The following is an 18,793-nucleotide window of genomic DNA, read 5'->3' as shown; positions in this document are numbered from 1 at the left end:
ATCTGGAAGTGTCAGCCTGAGCTTCCTGGGGTTTGACAAAGACATTAGGCTGGTACCCCCCAAGGCAGATGCAAGATCTGTGTCTACAGTTATTTCACAATCCAAGATGGGGAAAACTGTCCTTTTGAAGATGGCCCAGAGAAGAATTGTTGTCTTTTGTGTCCCTAGGTGCCCAAGAGCAAATAGTGTCAGCTGTACAGCTCCTGGAAGAGGAAAAGATCTCTAGCATCCCTTGCACCCCTCTGGGCTTTCTGGCCATGTCATAGCACAGGAAAACAAGCAGCTGAGGAAGGAAGGAGAGCTGTGAGCACCATCACAGAAAGGCCTGTATATTTCCTTACCTCAGCTGCACTAGCAGGAAAAGGAAGGGTTAACAGGCTTTGATTCAATGAATGGAGGACAAAGGAGGCAACAGGAATAGGAGAGATCTGGTGGAGCTGACAGTATCCTGCTCTATTCCTGGGAGATAGCAACAACACACATCTCCTGTCTTGGATTGAAATATGGGATAGCACCAGCTGCAGGATCAGAGTGGAGCTTAGTGGGCAGTGGGTTTACACATGGATGCTAGATCCAGGCTACTGTCAAGCTGGGGAGAGGCTCTTTGCTATAATTTTACTGAGGAAAATATTTAATGTGCAGGGTGGGAAGGATGGGACCGGTCAATCAGTGACCACTTCTTTGGAGGTGGTACTACCATCCCTCTGTCTGTGCTGCACAGACAGCCTCAGACATTGCAGGTGACACACACACACACACACACACACACACACACACACATATATATATGTACAGGTGAAGGATTAGGACTTGCTGAGGCTAAAAAAACAGCAAAAAAAAAAAAAAAAAAAGCCACTTGAAAATATTCTTTCGGACCGAAGAGACGTGTGGTGATCCTGTCTGCCTAACTTGGGTCTGTATTTCAAGCACCAAATGAAGCTGCTCTTCTAAAGCAGGGGTCTGCATAAGCTACATGGTCTGTGGACAGGAGTAGACAGACTCCTGATAGTCTCTAGGGACATGCCCAAAATCTTGCTCCACTGAGCAAACCATAGCCAAATAAACCTGGTAAATGTCCAACTTCTTTTTGGAAGCAGCAAGTCCCATCCTGGGACTGTTCTCCTGCAACACTGGAGAGAAATAAGGGATTGGAGTTCTAATGATGGAATTCAAGATGCAGACATCCTCAGCTGAACAGATCACTCTAGGACAGCATTAGTGGAGACACACAGGGATTTTAGGTCCCAATTCACTCATGCTTAGGAACTGTTTCAGATAAGACTGTGAGTCATGGGCAAAAGGAACCAGTATCTCTTTCATGGTTATAATGAGGACCTTGACTGACTTGCTGTGAAGGGAATAGTTGCAGTCCTGCTCTATACCATCACAAGAAATGAATCTCAGTGAAAGCCTTGGTTAGACAAACATAAATCTAGTCATGTCCTTGCAACCTGTGCTGTCAGCACAGTTGTCCTATTGCTACAAACACCTCTGTCACAATAAAACTTTTAGCAGCAGTTTCTGGCTGGACTGTGAGGGTAAGCTCTGCATTTTGGGAGATGGGAGGCACTCATAGTGTGGTTCTGGGTTCTGAGGGAGCTAGCAGAGGTGCTTACTAAGCAACTCCACCATTTATCATCAGTCTTGTTAACCAGAGAACTCCCAGTTGATGTAGGTTAGTCAGTGCCATGACCATCCAAAAGAAGGGCTGGAAGGAGGACCTGGGGAGCTACAGGGCTGCCAGCCTGACCTCAGTGCTGGGGGAGCTTGTGGAGCACATCATCCTCAGTGCCATCATGAAGCACAAGCAGGACAACCAGGCCCAGCCAGTCTGAGCTCATGAAAGACAGGTCCTGCCTGGCCAGCCTGATCTTCTTCTGTGGCAAGGTGACCCACTTAGCTGATGAGGAAAATGCTGGGAATATGTCCATGTGGAGTTCATAAAGCCTTTGACAGCATTTCCCACAGCATTTTCCAGGAGAAATTGACTGCTCGTGGCTTGGAGGGGTGCACTGTTGCCTGGGTAAAATAATGGATGATGCTTGGGCCCAGAGGGTGTCGGTGAATGGAATGACATCCAGCTGGGGCTGGTCGGGAGTGGTGCTCCCCGGGGCTCAGTTCAGTAGGAGGCCGAGGGGAGACCTGATCACCCTCCCTCTGAAAGGAGGCTACAGACTGGTGGGGGTCAGTCTCTTTCCCCCCAGGAACCAGTGACAGGGCAAGAGAAAGCAGCCTAGCAGCCTTGGGTTGCAATAGGAGAGGTTCAGATTGGATATTGGGAATAGATTCTTCACTGAAAGGCTTGTTGGGCACTGGAACTAGCTGCCTTGTGTGGTGTCACCAATCCTGGAGGTATATAGATGTGGTGCTTAGAGCCAGAATTTAGTGGTGGACTTGTCAGTGCTGGGTTAATGACTGAATTTAATACTTTTAAAGGTGTTTCTACAACCTAATCTGCACTGTGGTTCCATCGTACCCTTACAGCAGGTAGATGACCCAAGAGGGGAGTGCAAGTGGCACAAGCCTAACACTCCTGACTATCTGGTGGGTGCCACAGGAGCTGTCATTGTACATTTCCTGAGCTGCAAATGCAGCCAGCTGCAGGTACAAGTTTGCTCTGTGTCCTCCACAGGGCCACACAATTGTGTCAGCACTGCCACCATCGTGGTGGGCTGCCAGGCTGGGTTCTTCTTCCACTGCAGAAATCTACTGCCTCCACATAATTTCTACTGTGTCTCTCCCCTGAGTCCTTATTAGCCAAGTCTCCACTGATCATCTCTAGACCCTTTTCATTGCTTGGAGCTAAGAAACCTCCCCCTGATGAAACTCAAAGGCCACCACTTCTTCCAGCAGGAAAGTGGCAGCCTCCTGTTCTCACACTGATCATGGCATATGACAACTTCTACACCTTTATGCAACATTTATTAATCTCCATTTATACACATGTGTGCATTGGCACCCAAAACTGCACTCAGAGTCCTGTCCCTCTGTCTGCTGGGGTCTGTGGCCATGCACACCTGCTGGAAGGAACTGGACATGTTTGTACTGCCCATGACAGAACTTCACAGCTATTGCCTCTGAAGCTGATCAATATGATTAAAACTCCAGCCCATGCTTTTCTCCCCTGCCTTCTGTACTGTTTCTACAGCAATTTCCCTCTCTGATTTTGCCCCCAGCGCTGCGGGATGGCTCTGCTTTCCTTATGCCTCAGTCCTTCTCTCCACTGCTCCCCAGTCCAACCCACAGAGGTTCCCCATCTCCTGCAGCTCCTGCCCAGACTGCCTGGCAGGGTGGATAAAGGCGGCAGGGGCTCTCCAAAACAGCCTCCATCCCTATGACAACGCTGCCAAGGATGTGTGGTGAGCCAAGACTCGGAGCCCAAATGTGCTAGGGTGGGAAGGGCAGCGTGCTGAAGGGGACTTTGCATCCATGCTGGGATTAAAAGAAGCCTGATGATTTATACCAGATATCAACGCATTTACCTGGACTCTTGGGGTGCTATTTTTAGTGGGGGGAGGGAAGGGGCGGGGGGAAAAAGTATTTTTGTCAGATGCTTCAGTTCTGACATCTGAAGGTTAAAAAGCAGACAGATTGTATATATGAATTTTTATATAGATGAAAATGCACACCAACATATCCATATGTATATGTACAGAGGAATTACATGTACATATGTATCAACAGAGACAATTGCACACACACAGAGACAGCGAAGAGAAGCCAATGTGATCTAACAGGGAGATGGGAGTCCAGCATTTCTAATATTAATGTTTAATTTTTTAATTTTTATTTTATTTTTCTTTTTGTTTGTTTGTTTTTTTTTCTTTTTCTTTTGTTTTGTTTTGTTCTTATATTCCTGATGACCCTGCCTCATTTTTCCCATTTATAAATTTAAGGTGATGATAAAAATTAGCTCTTAAATTGCGGTGCCCTTCTTTCAAATAATTGCATGACTTACTTGCTGTGCGGTGCTGTTACTAGGATTGCTCTCATTTAACTATGTTGCATTAAGAGCTAGTTGAAAAATGACAATTATTTTCTGGAGGAAAATTGTCATTATTTTGGCTTTCTTTCCTGTGAATATTTTAGTTAATAAACAAAACAAGTCTGGGATGGGGGAGGTGGCCAGAGAAATAGATTAATTTTTGCCTTTTTTTAAATCAATTTGAAAACCAGTCCATTTTTAAGAGGAATTTAGTGTTTTGAAGACCAACATTTTTAATCAAGACAGTTATGCTTTTTGTGCTGTTTGCATTCCTTTTTTTTAATCTACCAGAATGAAAATTTGCGGCAGAAACATCCAGTTTGGTCAAAATGTCACTTTTTGGTCATCCCCTCCTCCCCCAGCTTGTTTGATGAAAAATTGTCAAGCAGCAATAGCTGTGTCACCTCTGATTTATCTATTTTTCTAGAGCCATTAGTCTCAAGCAGCGGATGAAAAAGCGCCACGACGGAGCAGCTGCTCCTGCAGGAGCCAGCCTGGGCAGCCAGAAAATGTCACTGGGCCCATGGGCAGGGCTGCCTTTCCTCTCTCTGCCCTGAGCAGTGGTAAAGGAGGTGGCCACAGGGTGCTGGGGCTCACAGGGGTGGTGCAGGAGCCCCGGAGAAGGTGTGGAGGAGGAGTGTGGTGGGAGGAAGGGCTGGGCAGGGCTGGGGTTCAGGAGGGAGCTCTGCCCATCACCAGGGCTGCAGTGGGATCTGAGTGGTCACAGCCCTGCCCACCCTCCTGGGCAGCACCCAGAATTCACCTGCCCATGCAAACGTAGCCATGGCTCTTTGCCTCTCTCAGCTCTGCTTTGCCAATCAAGAGCTTTGCAGCCGAAGATCAGCGCAATGAGCTCGGGTCATTTTGAGAAGCAGTGATGGGAAAGGTCAAATGAGTGTTAAATGGCTATTTTGCAGCAAAGGATGTAGCCTCTTTACCTCCCAATGGCCAAATCAGTGGGTCCTGTGCCCTGAGGAGCATTTATCCTGCCTCATCCAGAGTGCTCACCCTGCTTCTGCTGCAGATGAAGATTAGGTGGGAGAGGAAATTAAGCTTGCCTTTCTGCATACAATGAAAGGTTCTTTATTACAAGAGGGCCTCAAGGAGTTTTCTATCTCCTGAGCATTGTACCAACAGTTTAATTAAAAAAATGTGCATGGTTGAGAACTAAGTCTAATTGGGAAGCTGTAAGAAAGCCTCTGTGCCCAGTCTCTGCTGTTTCTGCTTTTTCCCTTTATAGATTGACTAGACCTTATCAAAATGCTGATCAAACCACTGCTACACTCTTCTGTTTCTGTTGCTGACAGTAAGGTGTGGGTCCTGCTCCCCCCTCCTTTTCCTGAGCAGACCCCAGGATGGCCCCATGAAGTCCATCTCACAGGTCTCAGCAGGTTAATTGAGCTGCCTGTGCCCTCCCAGGGAGGTGTTGGATGCACCCCACCAGTGGCTCCAGAATCTGCCACGAGAAACGAGAGCCCTCAGCTGCCTGCTGGGCTGGAGGGGGAAGGATTTGGTCTGTAATTGCTCACCAGGTACAGGAAGGATGTGTTGGCGTGGTGTCTGTGTGGGCTTCGAAAAGGAGGAGACCTCAGCTCATCTCCCAGCCTGACATCCTCCTCTCCCATCAGCCACCCCATGTTCTGACCCTCCCAGAGCTGCTCCAGGGCTGCTGGCTCTGTGATGCACCCTGAGACTCTCCTCCAGAGCTGAGATTTCACTCTCCTTCTGCCAAGGCTGTCCACCTCTCCATGCCCTGTCTCCATACCCCTTTAAATCAGAATGCAGCCAGAAACACAAACTCCCAGCTTGCAGCACTCAATTACACCTTCTGATATTTTATTTTTTTTGCCTGCAGCTTCAAATTACCTTCAAGGTGCACAGTGCAATTAGCTAAAAATATTTCCTGCTTCATTTTAATTGCACTAAAGCTCTGATGTACCTCCAGTGAGGAGTAGTAAGGTGGAAATTGGTGCCCCAAATATTTCGAATTGATTAAAGTCCAGGATGACTCAATAAGCTTACGTAGTTCTATTAATTATTAAATATTCATAATTTTTTATTAAAAATCCCACAAACATTCTTGAAGCCAAATTCTGTATGAAGCTTCTAAAAGAACATACTTTAGCTAAGGAGATGGTAACTCTTTCTGAGTTGGAGAAAGATGAGACAAGAATTCCACCATCTTGTTGGAGTGGTTTCCATATGAGGAATTCACATCTCTTGGTGAATTTTAGTGTCTCAGAATTTGATTCTGAAAACACTTATGCATGTGACTTATGTCTGTGACTCATTTCACTGCTATAGCTGAGGTATTTATATGATTCTAATTTAGAACTGGATCACATTTTTGTTTAAAGCCTTTCTGGGCAGAAAATGCAGGTGATCAGTCAAACATTATTACTGCTTAAAAATAGTCAAAACTTTTTGTCTGAGAATTTAAAAAGAAATCCAAAACAAAACTTTTTTTTCTGAAAGCACCGAAAACCAATGTGCTGATTCCCATGATGTCTGGTTCACAAGATTGCTTCAATGTACTTTGAAAAGAGTATTGAAAATAAATCCCAAATTCCATTTGCATCTGGTTGAGTCTGATCAGCCTCAGTTCTTTAGGTTTCTGGTTCACTGTCACCTCAGATAGCCTGTGCTTATGAAGCATGTCCCCTTGTGCCTGCAGCTGTGCTGGCCTGGGAGTGCTATCACTGCCTGATCCGCAGAGCTGAACCGAGCAAATTCAGCAAGTTTCTCACCAGTCCCATACAAATGACAGGATCATGTTAACAACCTAAGCCTCTGTGCTCCTCCCTGTGCCAGGAAGCTCAGGATTAACCTGCGTTAATGGTAGTGGGTGAGAAGTGGGATTCAGTGCACATCCCACCCTCTTCCATGGCTGTGGAGGAGCCCTGATTGTTCTGCTGGAATCCAGGGCAAACATCAGAAAGATGCTGCCCCTCTCTGCAACTCTCCCTCCCTCTTCTGTGCTCACCAGGGTGAGAAAAACTCCCTCTGACCATCTCCAGAGCAGCTTGTGTTGGCTGCTGATTCTTACACAACTTTCAGGGAGATTGAAGGTGTTCAGCCTCTTGCCAAAGGGCACACTGAGAAGACAAATCTCAGAAAAAGCCCAAACCCGCCAGCCCCTCGCTGCTGGTGTGCAAGTCTGTGCACTTGCTTCCTCTGAGGGAGAGCTCCAGGAAGGCAGGTGTTGGCTCCTCCTTCCCCTTGGGAATGCAGGAGACAGATTAAAGAGGAGGGGGAAAAAAAGTTATTTCACAGTTAGTCTGCCCTGAACAAGAAAAGGTTCCTGACACCAACAAACTAATCAACGCTGAAAGCTCATGAGGTCAAGCTTTCCCTTCTCCTCCATTATTCTTTTGATTTTTTCTAACTGGCAAGGACTCGATAGCTCTGGCAAGTCTATAAATATAAAATTCCTTTTTGCCTTCCCCTGGAGCACACCAAGAGCCATTTGAATACCCGCAGGGACAAGTTAAAACTAAACAAAACCAAAGCAACTCGCAAGAAACAGGTTGTCCAGCCAATCTTCAAATGCTGACCATTCTGTAAGTCAGTCCCAAGAAGCTCTCCTCTGCTCAGCAGAAATTGGGAAAGGCAGCTCTCCCTCTTCAGAGCACTCCCTCTGGATTCAGTGCTTTGTGTGGAGACTTATGGCCAGGAATGTTAATGCCAGAGAGCCGAGCTGGCTGAGCTGGAGCAGGGTGAGAGCTGGGCCTGAAGGAGGCAGCCCCAGACCATCAGGGTTAAGCTGTTGATATGTGGGCTGCCTCCAACACCTCAATGCCTGTGCCTGCTTCCCTGTGCTGGTTTGGACAGCCACCAGTGCACAGCTGCAGGAGTTTCCCTGACCTGACCACCAAGAAGAACCCAGCCTTTGTACAGTCTGAAAAGAGCAAAACATTTGCCAGTGGAAACACTGGCCCCTATCCTATAGAGTGCACAATGCTCCTGAAGTCAAGTGAGAAGTGTTTATACACCATCATTGTATGGGAGGGGAAATGGCAGAGGAGCTGGGGAGATTTATAGCTCCTTCTGCATTGGAAATGCCCAAAGTTCCTGTCCCAGAGCACTGCCCATGTTCTCTCCATTGCAGCACAGGGAACTTTACTCAGCAGTCTTCTCATGGCAAAAGAAGGGCTGCTCTCCCTCAGTCTTTCCTGTCCTTGTGCTCTCTGCTGGGATCTGTGCTCTGTCTGGTAGAAAAGGAGGAAAGAAAAATGCCACATTCCCTACCAAGGGCTGACAAACAGGAATCATAGCTGCAGCATAAGCTTCTCTGATGGATTCTGCCTCAGCAAAATGAAATTAAGATTTCAGCAAACAAGCTCCAATTCCGTGGTACCAGTAGAACAAATGACATCTGATAATTGCTAACTCCTTTTGCTTATTCTTTGCTCTGTTCACCCCATCAGTCTCTCCAGATTATATTTTCAGCTGAGTTTAATGAACGCCATTTATTAAACTAACACCAGGGTTCTGCTTTGGCCTCAGACAGATGTGCCTGCTAATATGAATCATTTTGTTCAATTGGATTATTCTGATGGAGAGCGGATCCCTGCCACTCTGAGGAGCACAAACAAATGGGGAACAGCTCGCCTCCAGTTGTGACCAGCCGCTCGCCTTCATTAGGAGGCAGCTCCAGGCTCTGCAGGCAGCTTGGCAGGATGGTGTCCCTACTGCTCCCATCAGCCAGCTCTTCTGCTCCTTTCCATGTCCCTCTCATGTGCAGGATGGTGTCCCTACTGCTCCCACAACTTCTGCTCCTTTCCATGTCCCTCTCACATGCAGGATGGTGTCCCTACTGCTCCCAGCACTTCTGCTCTTTTCCATGTCCCTCTCATGTGCAGGGAGAGCCCAGATCTCAGGGTGTCCCTGAGCCTGGCTGGTCAAGGCGACATGAGCATCACTGCCCCCTTTCCTGAGTTCACCAGCTGCATGGGCAACAGGATTCACCTCCTTTGTCCCAGTGAATGTTCCTTATCTGAATGCACATCAGACTTTTCTAACTGTGCATCCTTCCCTCCCCAGTATGGCATGTCTGACTTCCTTTACATTGACACCTGAGAAAATGTAGGCTACTTGTTTGCCATTGATCCTTCTTTACTCTGATCTTCTCCAAATATTTGGGCAAAGGGGTAGGGATGATATGCTTTTAAAGACTTGTATTAATCAGGAAAAAAAAGATATAAAATCCATCTGAAATCTCCCAGACAGAGATTCCCTCAGTCTATTGTTTGGGATTTTAGTGTTGAAAATTTTGGGTCAATCTCTGTAATACATTGTGTGCAGGCACCAGACATCCATCTATCTGTCTATCTCAATACAAATCCTGCCTTCTGTGAACCATAAAACTCCTAGCTGAGTGACATTACCACTTCTCACATCGACAGAACACACTGAGCACACACAACTTGGGGAAAAAAAATTACAGAGGCAATTTGAAAGATTAGAAGAGAAAAAGCAGAAGATTTCTGCTCCCTGAGTGTAAGTGGCCAAATCCCACAGCAAGCCTTTAGCTGGCACAAATCATCACCACTTCTTTAAAGCCTACCTTCTTTCCCCAGATGAAGGACAGGCCCAGCACTCCTTCAGATACCTGTGAACCTCAGGACAACTCATTTATTCTAGAGCATTTCTGAAGAAAGAAATTATTTGCATTTTAATCCTAAGCAGTGTCCTGGGGTTACTTCCAGGAATCCCTGGTGAGCACCACAAGTCAGGCTGTCAGGAAGTGGGTCTGTGCTGAAAGGGAAAACACCCCAGAGATAACCATGGTGCCAGCCTGTGTGCCTTTCCTAATTACTAACAGCACGTCACATGCTCCTCAACAAAGCCATCAAAGGACATGAATTCCTCCATTCAGGTTTAAGGAAAACTTCTCCAGGTATGAGCTATCCGTTTACTCCTGATGAGGATCTGTACACCTTTCTCTAAATTGCATCACACTGCTCTTCATGGGTAATGGGAACAAGACCTGTAGGAATTCCTCTTGAGATTTATGTAACAGAGTCTGTGTGGTCTGTACTAAACAATGCTCTTGTAACCTGAGCAGAAGACAAAACCCCCCCAAATAAAGCCCCCTCTGAAAACACCAAATCTCTTAAAACTGACTTATAGGAGCCCAGTTTCCTACAGCTGGCTTTGGGTTGCCTGTCTGGTTTCCTTTCCCAGTGTCCAACTTGCCATGATGGAGAAATATGTACCATGCAAGGAGAATGCACAGAGGAAAATAAAGAGCATGGAAAGCATTCACTTGTCATACATCACAGCAAATGGGATGCAACCTCTGCTCATGAGTGGAGATGCTTCAAGAGAGTAGAGAAAAGTAGAAAAAAATAGAGACTCTTATCCAGCAAAGACAAATTTTTAGCTGACTGCACAGCCCATGGATTTGATGGCCCAATTGTTTCCAAATTCTCAGAAATCAAGGTAGTGAAAACCTATTTTCTTTTGGAACAACCTGCTTTTAAGGGTTTACCATGACAACCATGGTCTACAGCACATCCAAATCAACCAAAAGATATCTTTGGCATCAAGGACTGGGCAACACAGAGCCAGAAATTTCAGAGGTAGGCATCTTGTCACTGTGAGGATTTTAGAGTGTTATTGCTCTGCATAGAATAGATGCTTCAGGCAGCCCAGCTGCTGGATCTGTTTCACACAGGAAAAAGGGATATGTGAAGAGCTGGGGAGGGAGAATGTGTCTTCCAATAAATGGGAGAAATCTGCTTTCTGAAGAGGATTACTAGAGTGTGGAGCTGCAGCGTTCCATGGGTACAAGAGATTTTCCTCTGTTTGCAAGTCATTATCCTAAAATGGCATTTTTAAAATGAGCCATGGTGATATTTGGAGGTGGCCATGATCATTCCCTGGTGTCTCTGCTCTAAGAAGACCAAAGCAGCCAGAATGGAGACATTGCATCTCCCTCTGAATTGCAAATAATTGAAACATCTCTGCCAGAAGAACATTTAGAGTTAAATAAGTACTAGTGGGACTGAATCCTTGGCTGCCATAAATCAGTGTCACTTCACTGGCTTCAGAGGAGCTGGTGATTGACGCTGCCCGAGAACTTAGCCCCATCATGGCTGTGGTTAGTACTTTTCCAGACAGAGCACTGAGTTTTCATTTACTCTGCCTCTTGCTTGGGAAATGACTTGACTGCTGTTCTCCTTTCCCCTCCAGCTCAGCCTTCTACCCAATATTTCAAAAAGGTTGGATGAAGCTCAGCTAAGTGGAAAAATGAACCGTTTGAAATAAAAACTCTATTTATTTTTCCCTGACTGCAGTCACAGGGCTGGATGAAAGACACCTGAGAAGCAAGGCTTGTACCGTAAACCTTCAATTCTCTGCTACAGCTGAATCAAACACTTCAGAGACCAGAGTTTTGATATTTACTTGTATCTGGCCAAAGTTACCGTACCTATGAATTATTCAAATATGCAATTATTGCATTTGATATATCACTGGGTATAACCGTGGGAACGAGAAACAGTGTTCTAGTGCAGCTGATTGTATATGCCTTCCAAACCATAAGGACATCAATTTAAGGTGCTCACATTGATGGAGTGCTCTGCAACCCCTTATTAAGATTCTTGCCAACTCCTGTAGCAGTTTTCCCCTGCAGAGTAAATTTCATGGAGTTTTTTAGCCTCCCTTTTCTTTATCTCTACAGTGCAAGTGCCAAACACTATCCCACAGAGCTTCAATTCATGGTTCTGCAGTAGCTCTCAAAGGTCAGTGACAAAAACATCAGATCATTTTCAGCTTACTGATCAATGCTGCACAAGTCACCTGAGTCCTGTGTACATGTTGGGGCTAACCCCTAACTCTGATTTCATTGTGAATTTCCAGTTTCCCTGGAAGAAGGTTTTAACCTTCTTCTTAGACGTAGAGGGCTGTGCCCAGCCTATTGTTCATATTGTCTTTGCCTGGGCAAAAAACCACGTTAATGATGCTGATGTTTGTATTAACTCAACACACCAGAGACAGCTCCATCTGCCTTCAAATATGGGGCCATCTGAGCAGAACATCTCTGAGGTTCTAGACCTCTCTTTGCTCTCTCCCTAAGCGGCATTTGCAAATTGATAACATGCCTGTTTCCTGTTTGCTCACTAGTGACTACTCGTCTCTCTGTCAATGTCCCTGTATCAATGGATTTTGCTGACTCGTAACTTACTGGCAGGTTCTGTAGAAAAATGACTGTGCTTGTTTTCTAGGACTCATCCCATATTTTCACAATCCTCTTTCATTGTGGGTCTTTGCCTGCTCTCATTTGTTTTGTACATATTTTATTTAGCAGAGGATTCATTCTGTCAGTGTTTGCTGCTGCTGCTGCTTGAACAAAAAAATTTGGCTATGGATGTCTCCTGTGTTTTTCCATCTCTTTGGCTCTTATTTCAAATCACTGCTGTTTCAAACGCCTACTCTCTCCTTTTCTTATATTTTCTGTTTTTTCTTCAATTTGCAGTCCCTCATGCACTGGCCCAGCAGATCTGTGTGCTAAATGAACCCAGTAGAAATGTTCCTTCAAAAGCTGCTGTTTCCAGGTTACTGCAGCTGCCCATTGACTGATGCAACTGAAGTTTACACTGAGCCCAGAAAAGCTCTAAAGTCTGACTTAGGTAATCTGTGTGACATTGTCCACATGATCTCCCACACTAATCTTGGTCAAGTGGCTGAATATGAAATTGCCACCCTCCGGTCAACCCTGGAGCTTTGGGGGTTCTGCTGTTGGAAGCCTTTGAAGAGGGCACCACCATAACAAGCTCGTGGTCTTTTCACAGTGTTGAATATATGGGGAAAAACTCAGAAGGCTCTTTGCTGGCTGAGTCTTTGGCAAAAGTTCTCACAATTATCCAGAAGTTTACTTCAGAGCACCAGGGCCAAGAGTGTCACAGTGAGAAGTAGGAGGCTGCTTTAATATCTGTTATTTAATTCTGAAGTATTTACATTCTCTAACATTAAAAAAAAAAAAAAAAGGGGGAGAGACTTGGGTTTTAATGAAGAATTCCTGCTCCAAAGTGAGGGAAAGTGTTGTGGTATTGCCTTGTGCTGCTCTATCACTCCCATGACAAATAGTGCAGATCCGGTAGTGACCTACATGGACTCATTTAGATGCAAACACAGCAATACTCCTGAAAAGCTGCCCTGCTTTGAGGAAGAACAAGTTCCAAATATTGCTGAATGGAATTCGGTCTCAGAGCAGTAATTAGTGATTGTAATTTTGGAGTAAATGCAGTAATTAATTATTGTCGTTTTCCATCAGTGCATTGTATTGTGTGCCAATCTTAGAATAAAATAATTAGCAAATGGCATTTTGCATGCTCTGGTATCGAAACTGTGGTTTCTAGAACAGACATGAGAATTTTGCCATAATAAAGCTATCAGTAATTTAAATGGGCAGACAGGTTAAAAATGATCAGACAGAAAAATAAAAGATTTCCTTGTCAGTCTTGCAAACACCTTCAGAGGTCCTGTTTTAGCCTCTCCCACTAAAATCCACTTCCATTCTCTCAGTACAAGCACAACAGCACAAAGTTTAGGTTGTAAACACGGTGAGTGATGCTTAATTTAATCACAGGTGTCAGTGGAAATGAAAAACAAAAGTAATCCAAAGAACAGAAAAAAATATTGGCTGAGGTGATGTTTTTCCAGTACCTGAACAGACTTTCCAAAATTAAGCTGTGCTGATTTTTTTTCTCTCTTTATTCACTCATATTAAAGCTTGTGCTGGAGTACTGTTTTGATGCAATTATTCTAGTGCAAATTTCCATAATGTAAGCAAGTCTTAAACGATCTAAGTGATGACTAAAAGAGGGAAACAACAATAATCTGTGCAGGTGGAAGAGAAGCTGGTTAGCGTGATTGTAGGAGGCATAACTACAAGAAATGGGATTTTATCTTGAAAAAGGGTATTTGGAATGAATCTCAAGATGAATAGCCTAATAGAAAACAGTGAGATCAATGCAGCTGCAGAATAGCCTCTCACTAGAGGTAATAGAAAGCTATCTGGGAGGCATAGGCAACAAAAATTTCAGTAAAAATTACACTTTCACTAGACTTTGCATTGAAGCCATCTGACAAGAGAAGACAGAAGTTCTCCTCTCACATATTTTTGTTTTGGCAATTTGAAATTTTGCTTTTTTGTTTTATTTTTGGCTGATAGTATAATCTTACTTTAAAACGGAGTTTGAGTTGCTTTTATTTTTTTTTTTTTCTCTTATTAGGGATCAAAAAGAGAAAAATGCAAAATTTTCCAGTTTAGTGAAATATACACTCAAATTAAAAAAGAAAAACCAACCAAAAAAACCCAAAAAACAAACAAACAAACAAATCCAAAAACTCCCATTCTCAGAGTAAAAATACCACCAATTCCAGATAGCTGCAAAAACATGTATTTCACACATTTCACAATAAACCAGACATCAGTCCATGTTCAAAAAGCAGCGAAGGACGACCTGAAAAATCTTTTTTTTAATTTTCGTATTTGAGCTTTGGCCTATGTTATTTCCCCTGGTGTTTTATAGAAGCAGGTTGCCTGGGCAGTGTATCCATTTAATGTTTTGTCTCTACTCCGGAGCACAGCTAAAAGAATCTTGCGGGTTTATCTTATTTCTACTTTGTCTTTCACTTTTCTGTTTCCCTTTTGCCTCACTCAGTTTGTCTCGCTCACACTCACTTTGCCTCACTCAGTGCTCTGGGTTAGTCTCACCCAAATGTCTCTGCATCTTTAGCTTTAAATAAACTTCAGCAGCAGACTGTCTGTCTGTCTGTCTGTCTGTCTGAGGTGGAAAGCATCACTTTGCCAGTGACCAGCCACTGCAACGAAGCCACAGGAGGGGAATAGATGGGATTTCCAGGGCTGTTGTGTGCTGTGCCTTTTGTTGATCTGTCAGCTGGGTGCTCCTGGGCTGCTCTGTGCCCTGGCCTGGGCTCTGGAGAGGCTCTGCAGATTTTGGGCAGCGCTGAGCTCACACACAGCCCCAGGCACAGCACAGGGCGTGGAAGGGCTCCCAGCAATGGGACATAAGGGAGATGTGGGCTTCAGGTTGGTGTCTTCTTAATTATTTTGTGCATTTTCTATCTGAAAGACACATGGAGTGTCTCAGAGTCCTTGCTTCCTAGTCCCAAGGGGGGATTGGCAATAGAATATACTGATTTTGGCAGACTTGCCCCAAATGATCCTCCTCTCTTTTGCTTTCTCCCAGCCCATCATTCCTCCCATCCTTATTTCCCCCCTACAGACACCTCTTTAATTATAAAGAAAAAAGAGAACAGGGGCAGCCATTTTGCCATCTGAATTCTTCAGGGCTTTGCTTGCTGCAGCTTTGGACTTATCTGCCACATCACAGAAACCCTTTCAGTGTTTGACAGCAAGTTTAGAGCGCTTGCAAAGAAAACAAAGGACTTCAAATCACTGTGGCCTTGACTTCTTGAGTCCCAAAAGGGAGATTTATAAGTTTTTTTTTTTTAAAAAAGAGCATCCAGAATTAAAATTCAGTGAGGTCCTTTCTTTCTCAGTTAGGAAAAATACACTCTGGTGGCTTATATCAAACTGGGTGCTGATTTTTTTTGTTGTTGTCATTGGCAACTTCTTATTTTTTGAAAGCAATTCAATAGAAAAAAGCCCTTCCTTGGAAAAAATCCCAATTAAAAAGTTTCTTGAGCATCCTCTTGAAGCACATGAGTAATTACCCTGGTGTCAATACCATTACACACATGCTTCAAATTGAAATTAAAGACCCTGAAGAGCTGCATCCAAAGTAAAGACAGATAAAAAGCACGGTGGAGTTATTATCTTTCTATCAGTTAAAGGAAGTTGCAAATCGAGCCAGCAGTGGAGGTGCAGTAATACTGTGCTTAGCCAAGAGCAGCTGACCTGTCTCTGAGTTTATTCCTGGGGGCTCAGCCCTCTGTTGTTCACTGCTGCCCAGCCCTGGTGGGAAATCTGCCCTGTGGCCTTGCTGACCGAGGATCCTGCCTGTTCCAGAGGGCTGGCATCGGTGTTCCCAATCCCTGTGAGGAACAGGAGCTGGAGAAAGACCTGGGTTTAGGACCACGTGACCTTCTGGGTGTCCTGGCTGTCCCCACGTGTCCTCTCCAGCCTACTGCAGCATGGTTCTCCCTGTGCTAACCCAAATGCTCCCCTGGGGAATGTTCCTGCAGTGTCCTCCAGGGACCACATGCACTCCTGTTCAATTCCTTCTATCAGGTGGAGTCCCACTGGATACACTCCTGCTCAATTCCTTCTATCAGGGGGAAAAACACATGTATAAAATTTTTTTTTCTGGAGAATTCCTTTCTGCTAGAAGTTGGCTACAGCTCCTGCAACAGGCCCAGCAAGGCCAGAGAACAAGGACCTCTGAGATACATTTTGGTAGGGTCTCTACACAAGTCTCTAAACAAGGTTCTCTAAGCCTAGGGTGGAAGTGATCTGGTGGTAAAACTGATTTTTCTGGACAGCAGAGTACTAAAGCTGAAATAAAAGCCAGGAAGGCTAAAGGACTTCCTACCTAGAGGCAACTCTTCAAGACTGTTCTGTCTATTAGAAGCAAAGGAAAGGAAAAAAATGCTTAAGAGCTACACATGGAATTATATTATTCTTTTACCTGCTGATTCCTTGTTGTATAATTTTAATTAAATTTTTTGGGGGGAAGAAAAAACACCCAAGCAACTAATCTTTGTCCGACTGGTGATTAATATTCTGTAGGAAACAAGCTGAGACCTCAGAGCACTTCATGGCGAGCCACGATGATAAAAACCACCGTAGACTCACACTGGTGAATCTCGAACAGCACAGATATCCACAGCCCTGCATCTTCTGACACCACCATGAGACACAAGCACATCCTCAGCCAGCACAGCTATGCTGGGACATGGAGCCTGGTGCCTCCCTAGGGACACCTCTGTGTCCCTGATCCCTGTGCAGGTGTCACAGAAAGCCTCCCTGAGCAAGGCAGCCCCTGCTTTCACGCAGCTGCATGCATGCACCCCCAGCCCTCCCCCAGCAAAGCCTGCAGAAAATAAAAAAGCCAGTGTGATGAAGCAAAAAGCATTTGGATATGGCAACATGTTTTGGTTTCAAGCTTCCAAGAGGCCTTTTCATAAGCAAGGAAAAGAAAAGAGGTTTTTGAAGGGGGAAAATGCATTGATGTTTGTCTTCGTATAGTCACATATAAAGGAGGTTCTAAACTATGGAGCCTGCTTCCTGCACATGCACATAATATGTTTATTGAAAGGTTTCTTAATCTCCTTTATGCTGTCTTCAGTGCAGCACCTCTTTCAAAGATATTTTGATCCCATTCCTGAATTCTCACTGGAAAGGATACTGCTCTGAAGACTGGAAAAATATGTATTTTCAAAGATATTTGGGATCCCAGTGAAAAATTAAAATACTCTGTTTTTCTTTGGGAAAGTTGAAGATAGGGATTTACTGCCTATGTTAGATAAATCAAAAGAGGACTGAATAAAAATCACAGAATCTTAGACATTACAGCTAAAATGACATGGAAAGGTCACCTAACCAATCTCTTTATCACTAATTCAGGAGTACAAATTGCTTAGGGCCTCCCTAGGTGCTGAGTTTATTGGGGAATCTCTGGTGTGGAACAGTTTTAACAACAGGAGGACTTCCTGTCTCTGTAAACAAACACATAGGGTGTTTCTCAAAGAATTACCTAATGAAAGAGCCAGCTAGTGGTGGAAAATATTTCCGTTTTTGGAAACATCTTCATTTTTGTTACTGGTGATGTGTTTGGATTTTTTTTCCAATGAAACAAGCTGTGGCTTCTGATATTTTTGGTGTTGTTACATGTATTAGAAGTTCCCTTGAAACATTCAGCTGGCTTCTTTCCAGCAATACATGGCACATGAATCTAAAAACGAGACCCCAGGTCCTTACTGCAGCTAAGCTCCCTTGGCTTTGGTGGGGTTTTATCTACACACAGGAGTTTAAAACAACTGACCGAGAAGTGAACATGGATCCGTCTATTAATTTCTTGGGTTTGTGACGAAATAAATCTGGGATTGTTTGGTTGTCAGGGAGACATATTTACATTAAGTTATTATGCTGAGATGGAATTGGATACAGACTGTACCGCATGGAGAATGAAGAATGCTTTGAAACGTTTGCAACACAGAGCTATTGAGACAGACACTGTCCCAGTCCAGTCACCTGGGATCAAACCGCAGCCCAGTCCCACCTCTCAATTGCAGATATTCTTCAAGCACCAGAAATGCTCTCTTTCACTGAGCAGGGGGAATCAGGACAGCTGCTGACTCTCCTCTAGTGACCAGAAACACTTTCTAGAGATGCAGGATGCCCCTGGGATGAGGAAGTTGTCTTATCCCTTGTTAAGCATCCTTCCACCTCTTTTTCTAGAGAGACACACACACAAACAGTCCCTGGTTTATGTGCGGGTGCGTGTCTGAGCAGAGTGGCTCTAGCCAGAGTCAAAAAGGCAGAAGATAGAGAGTCACAGAGCTGAATCTCCTCGAGGGTCTACAACACAGAGAGACGCTACAGGTGTAGCTGACACCCCCTTCCCCATGCAGTTACCTGTGCTAGTGCTTTGTATCCAGTGGTTCCCACAACCCTTCAGTAGGGACGATTAGCATCCTTTGGCCTCTTCAGCTGCACCTTCAGCCTCTTCATGCCAATCTGGAATCCATTCATGGCCTGGATAGCAGCTTGGGCACTGGCAGGATTGTCAAAACTCACAAAACCTGTCAAAACACGAGGCAAGGCGTGGGACTTAACGAGCTGAAGGGTGCCAAGGCACGTACATGCAACGA

At 44.7% G+C, this 18,793-nt stretch overlaps 1 protein-coding gene across 15 annotated transcripts in view; it reads right to left on the bottom strand.

Moving 5' to 3' along the window:
* CELF4 (CUGBP Elav-like family member 4) overlaps positions 1-18,793 on the bottom strand; it is a 711,932-nt gene that overhangs the window by 20,806 nt on the left and 672,333 nt on the right. For all 15 annotated transcript variants that reach the window (XR_010031333.1, XM_063181194.1, XM_063181200.1 and 12 more), the window contains one exon: positions 18,558-18,724. Coding sequence is in view for 14 of the 15 variants with exons in the window: in XM_063181194.1 (XP_063037264.1) it covers positions 18,597-18,724 (128 nt within the window). In the remaining variant the exon portion in view is untranslated. The remainder of the gene's footprint in view (positions 1-18,557; positions 18,725-18,793) is intronic.

The sequence above is a fragment of the Melospiza melodia genome, chromosome Z (assembly GCF_035770615.1).
Source record: "Melospiza melodia melodia isolate bMelMel2 chromosome Z, bMelMel2.pri, whole genome shotgun sequence".
Lineage (NCBI taxonomy): Eukaryota > Metazoa > Chordata > Aves > Passeriformes > Passerellidae > Melospiza > Melospiza melodia.
The sequence above is the reverse complement of the archived record's forward strand: the minus strand, read 5'-3'. Positions and strand labels throughout refer to the sequence as shown.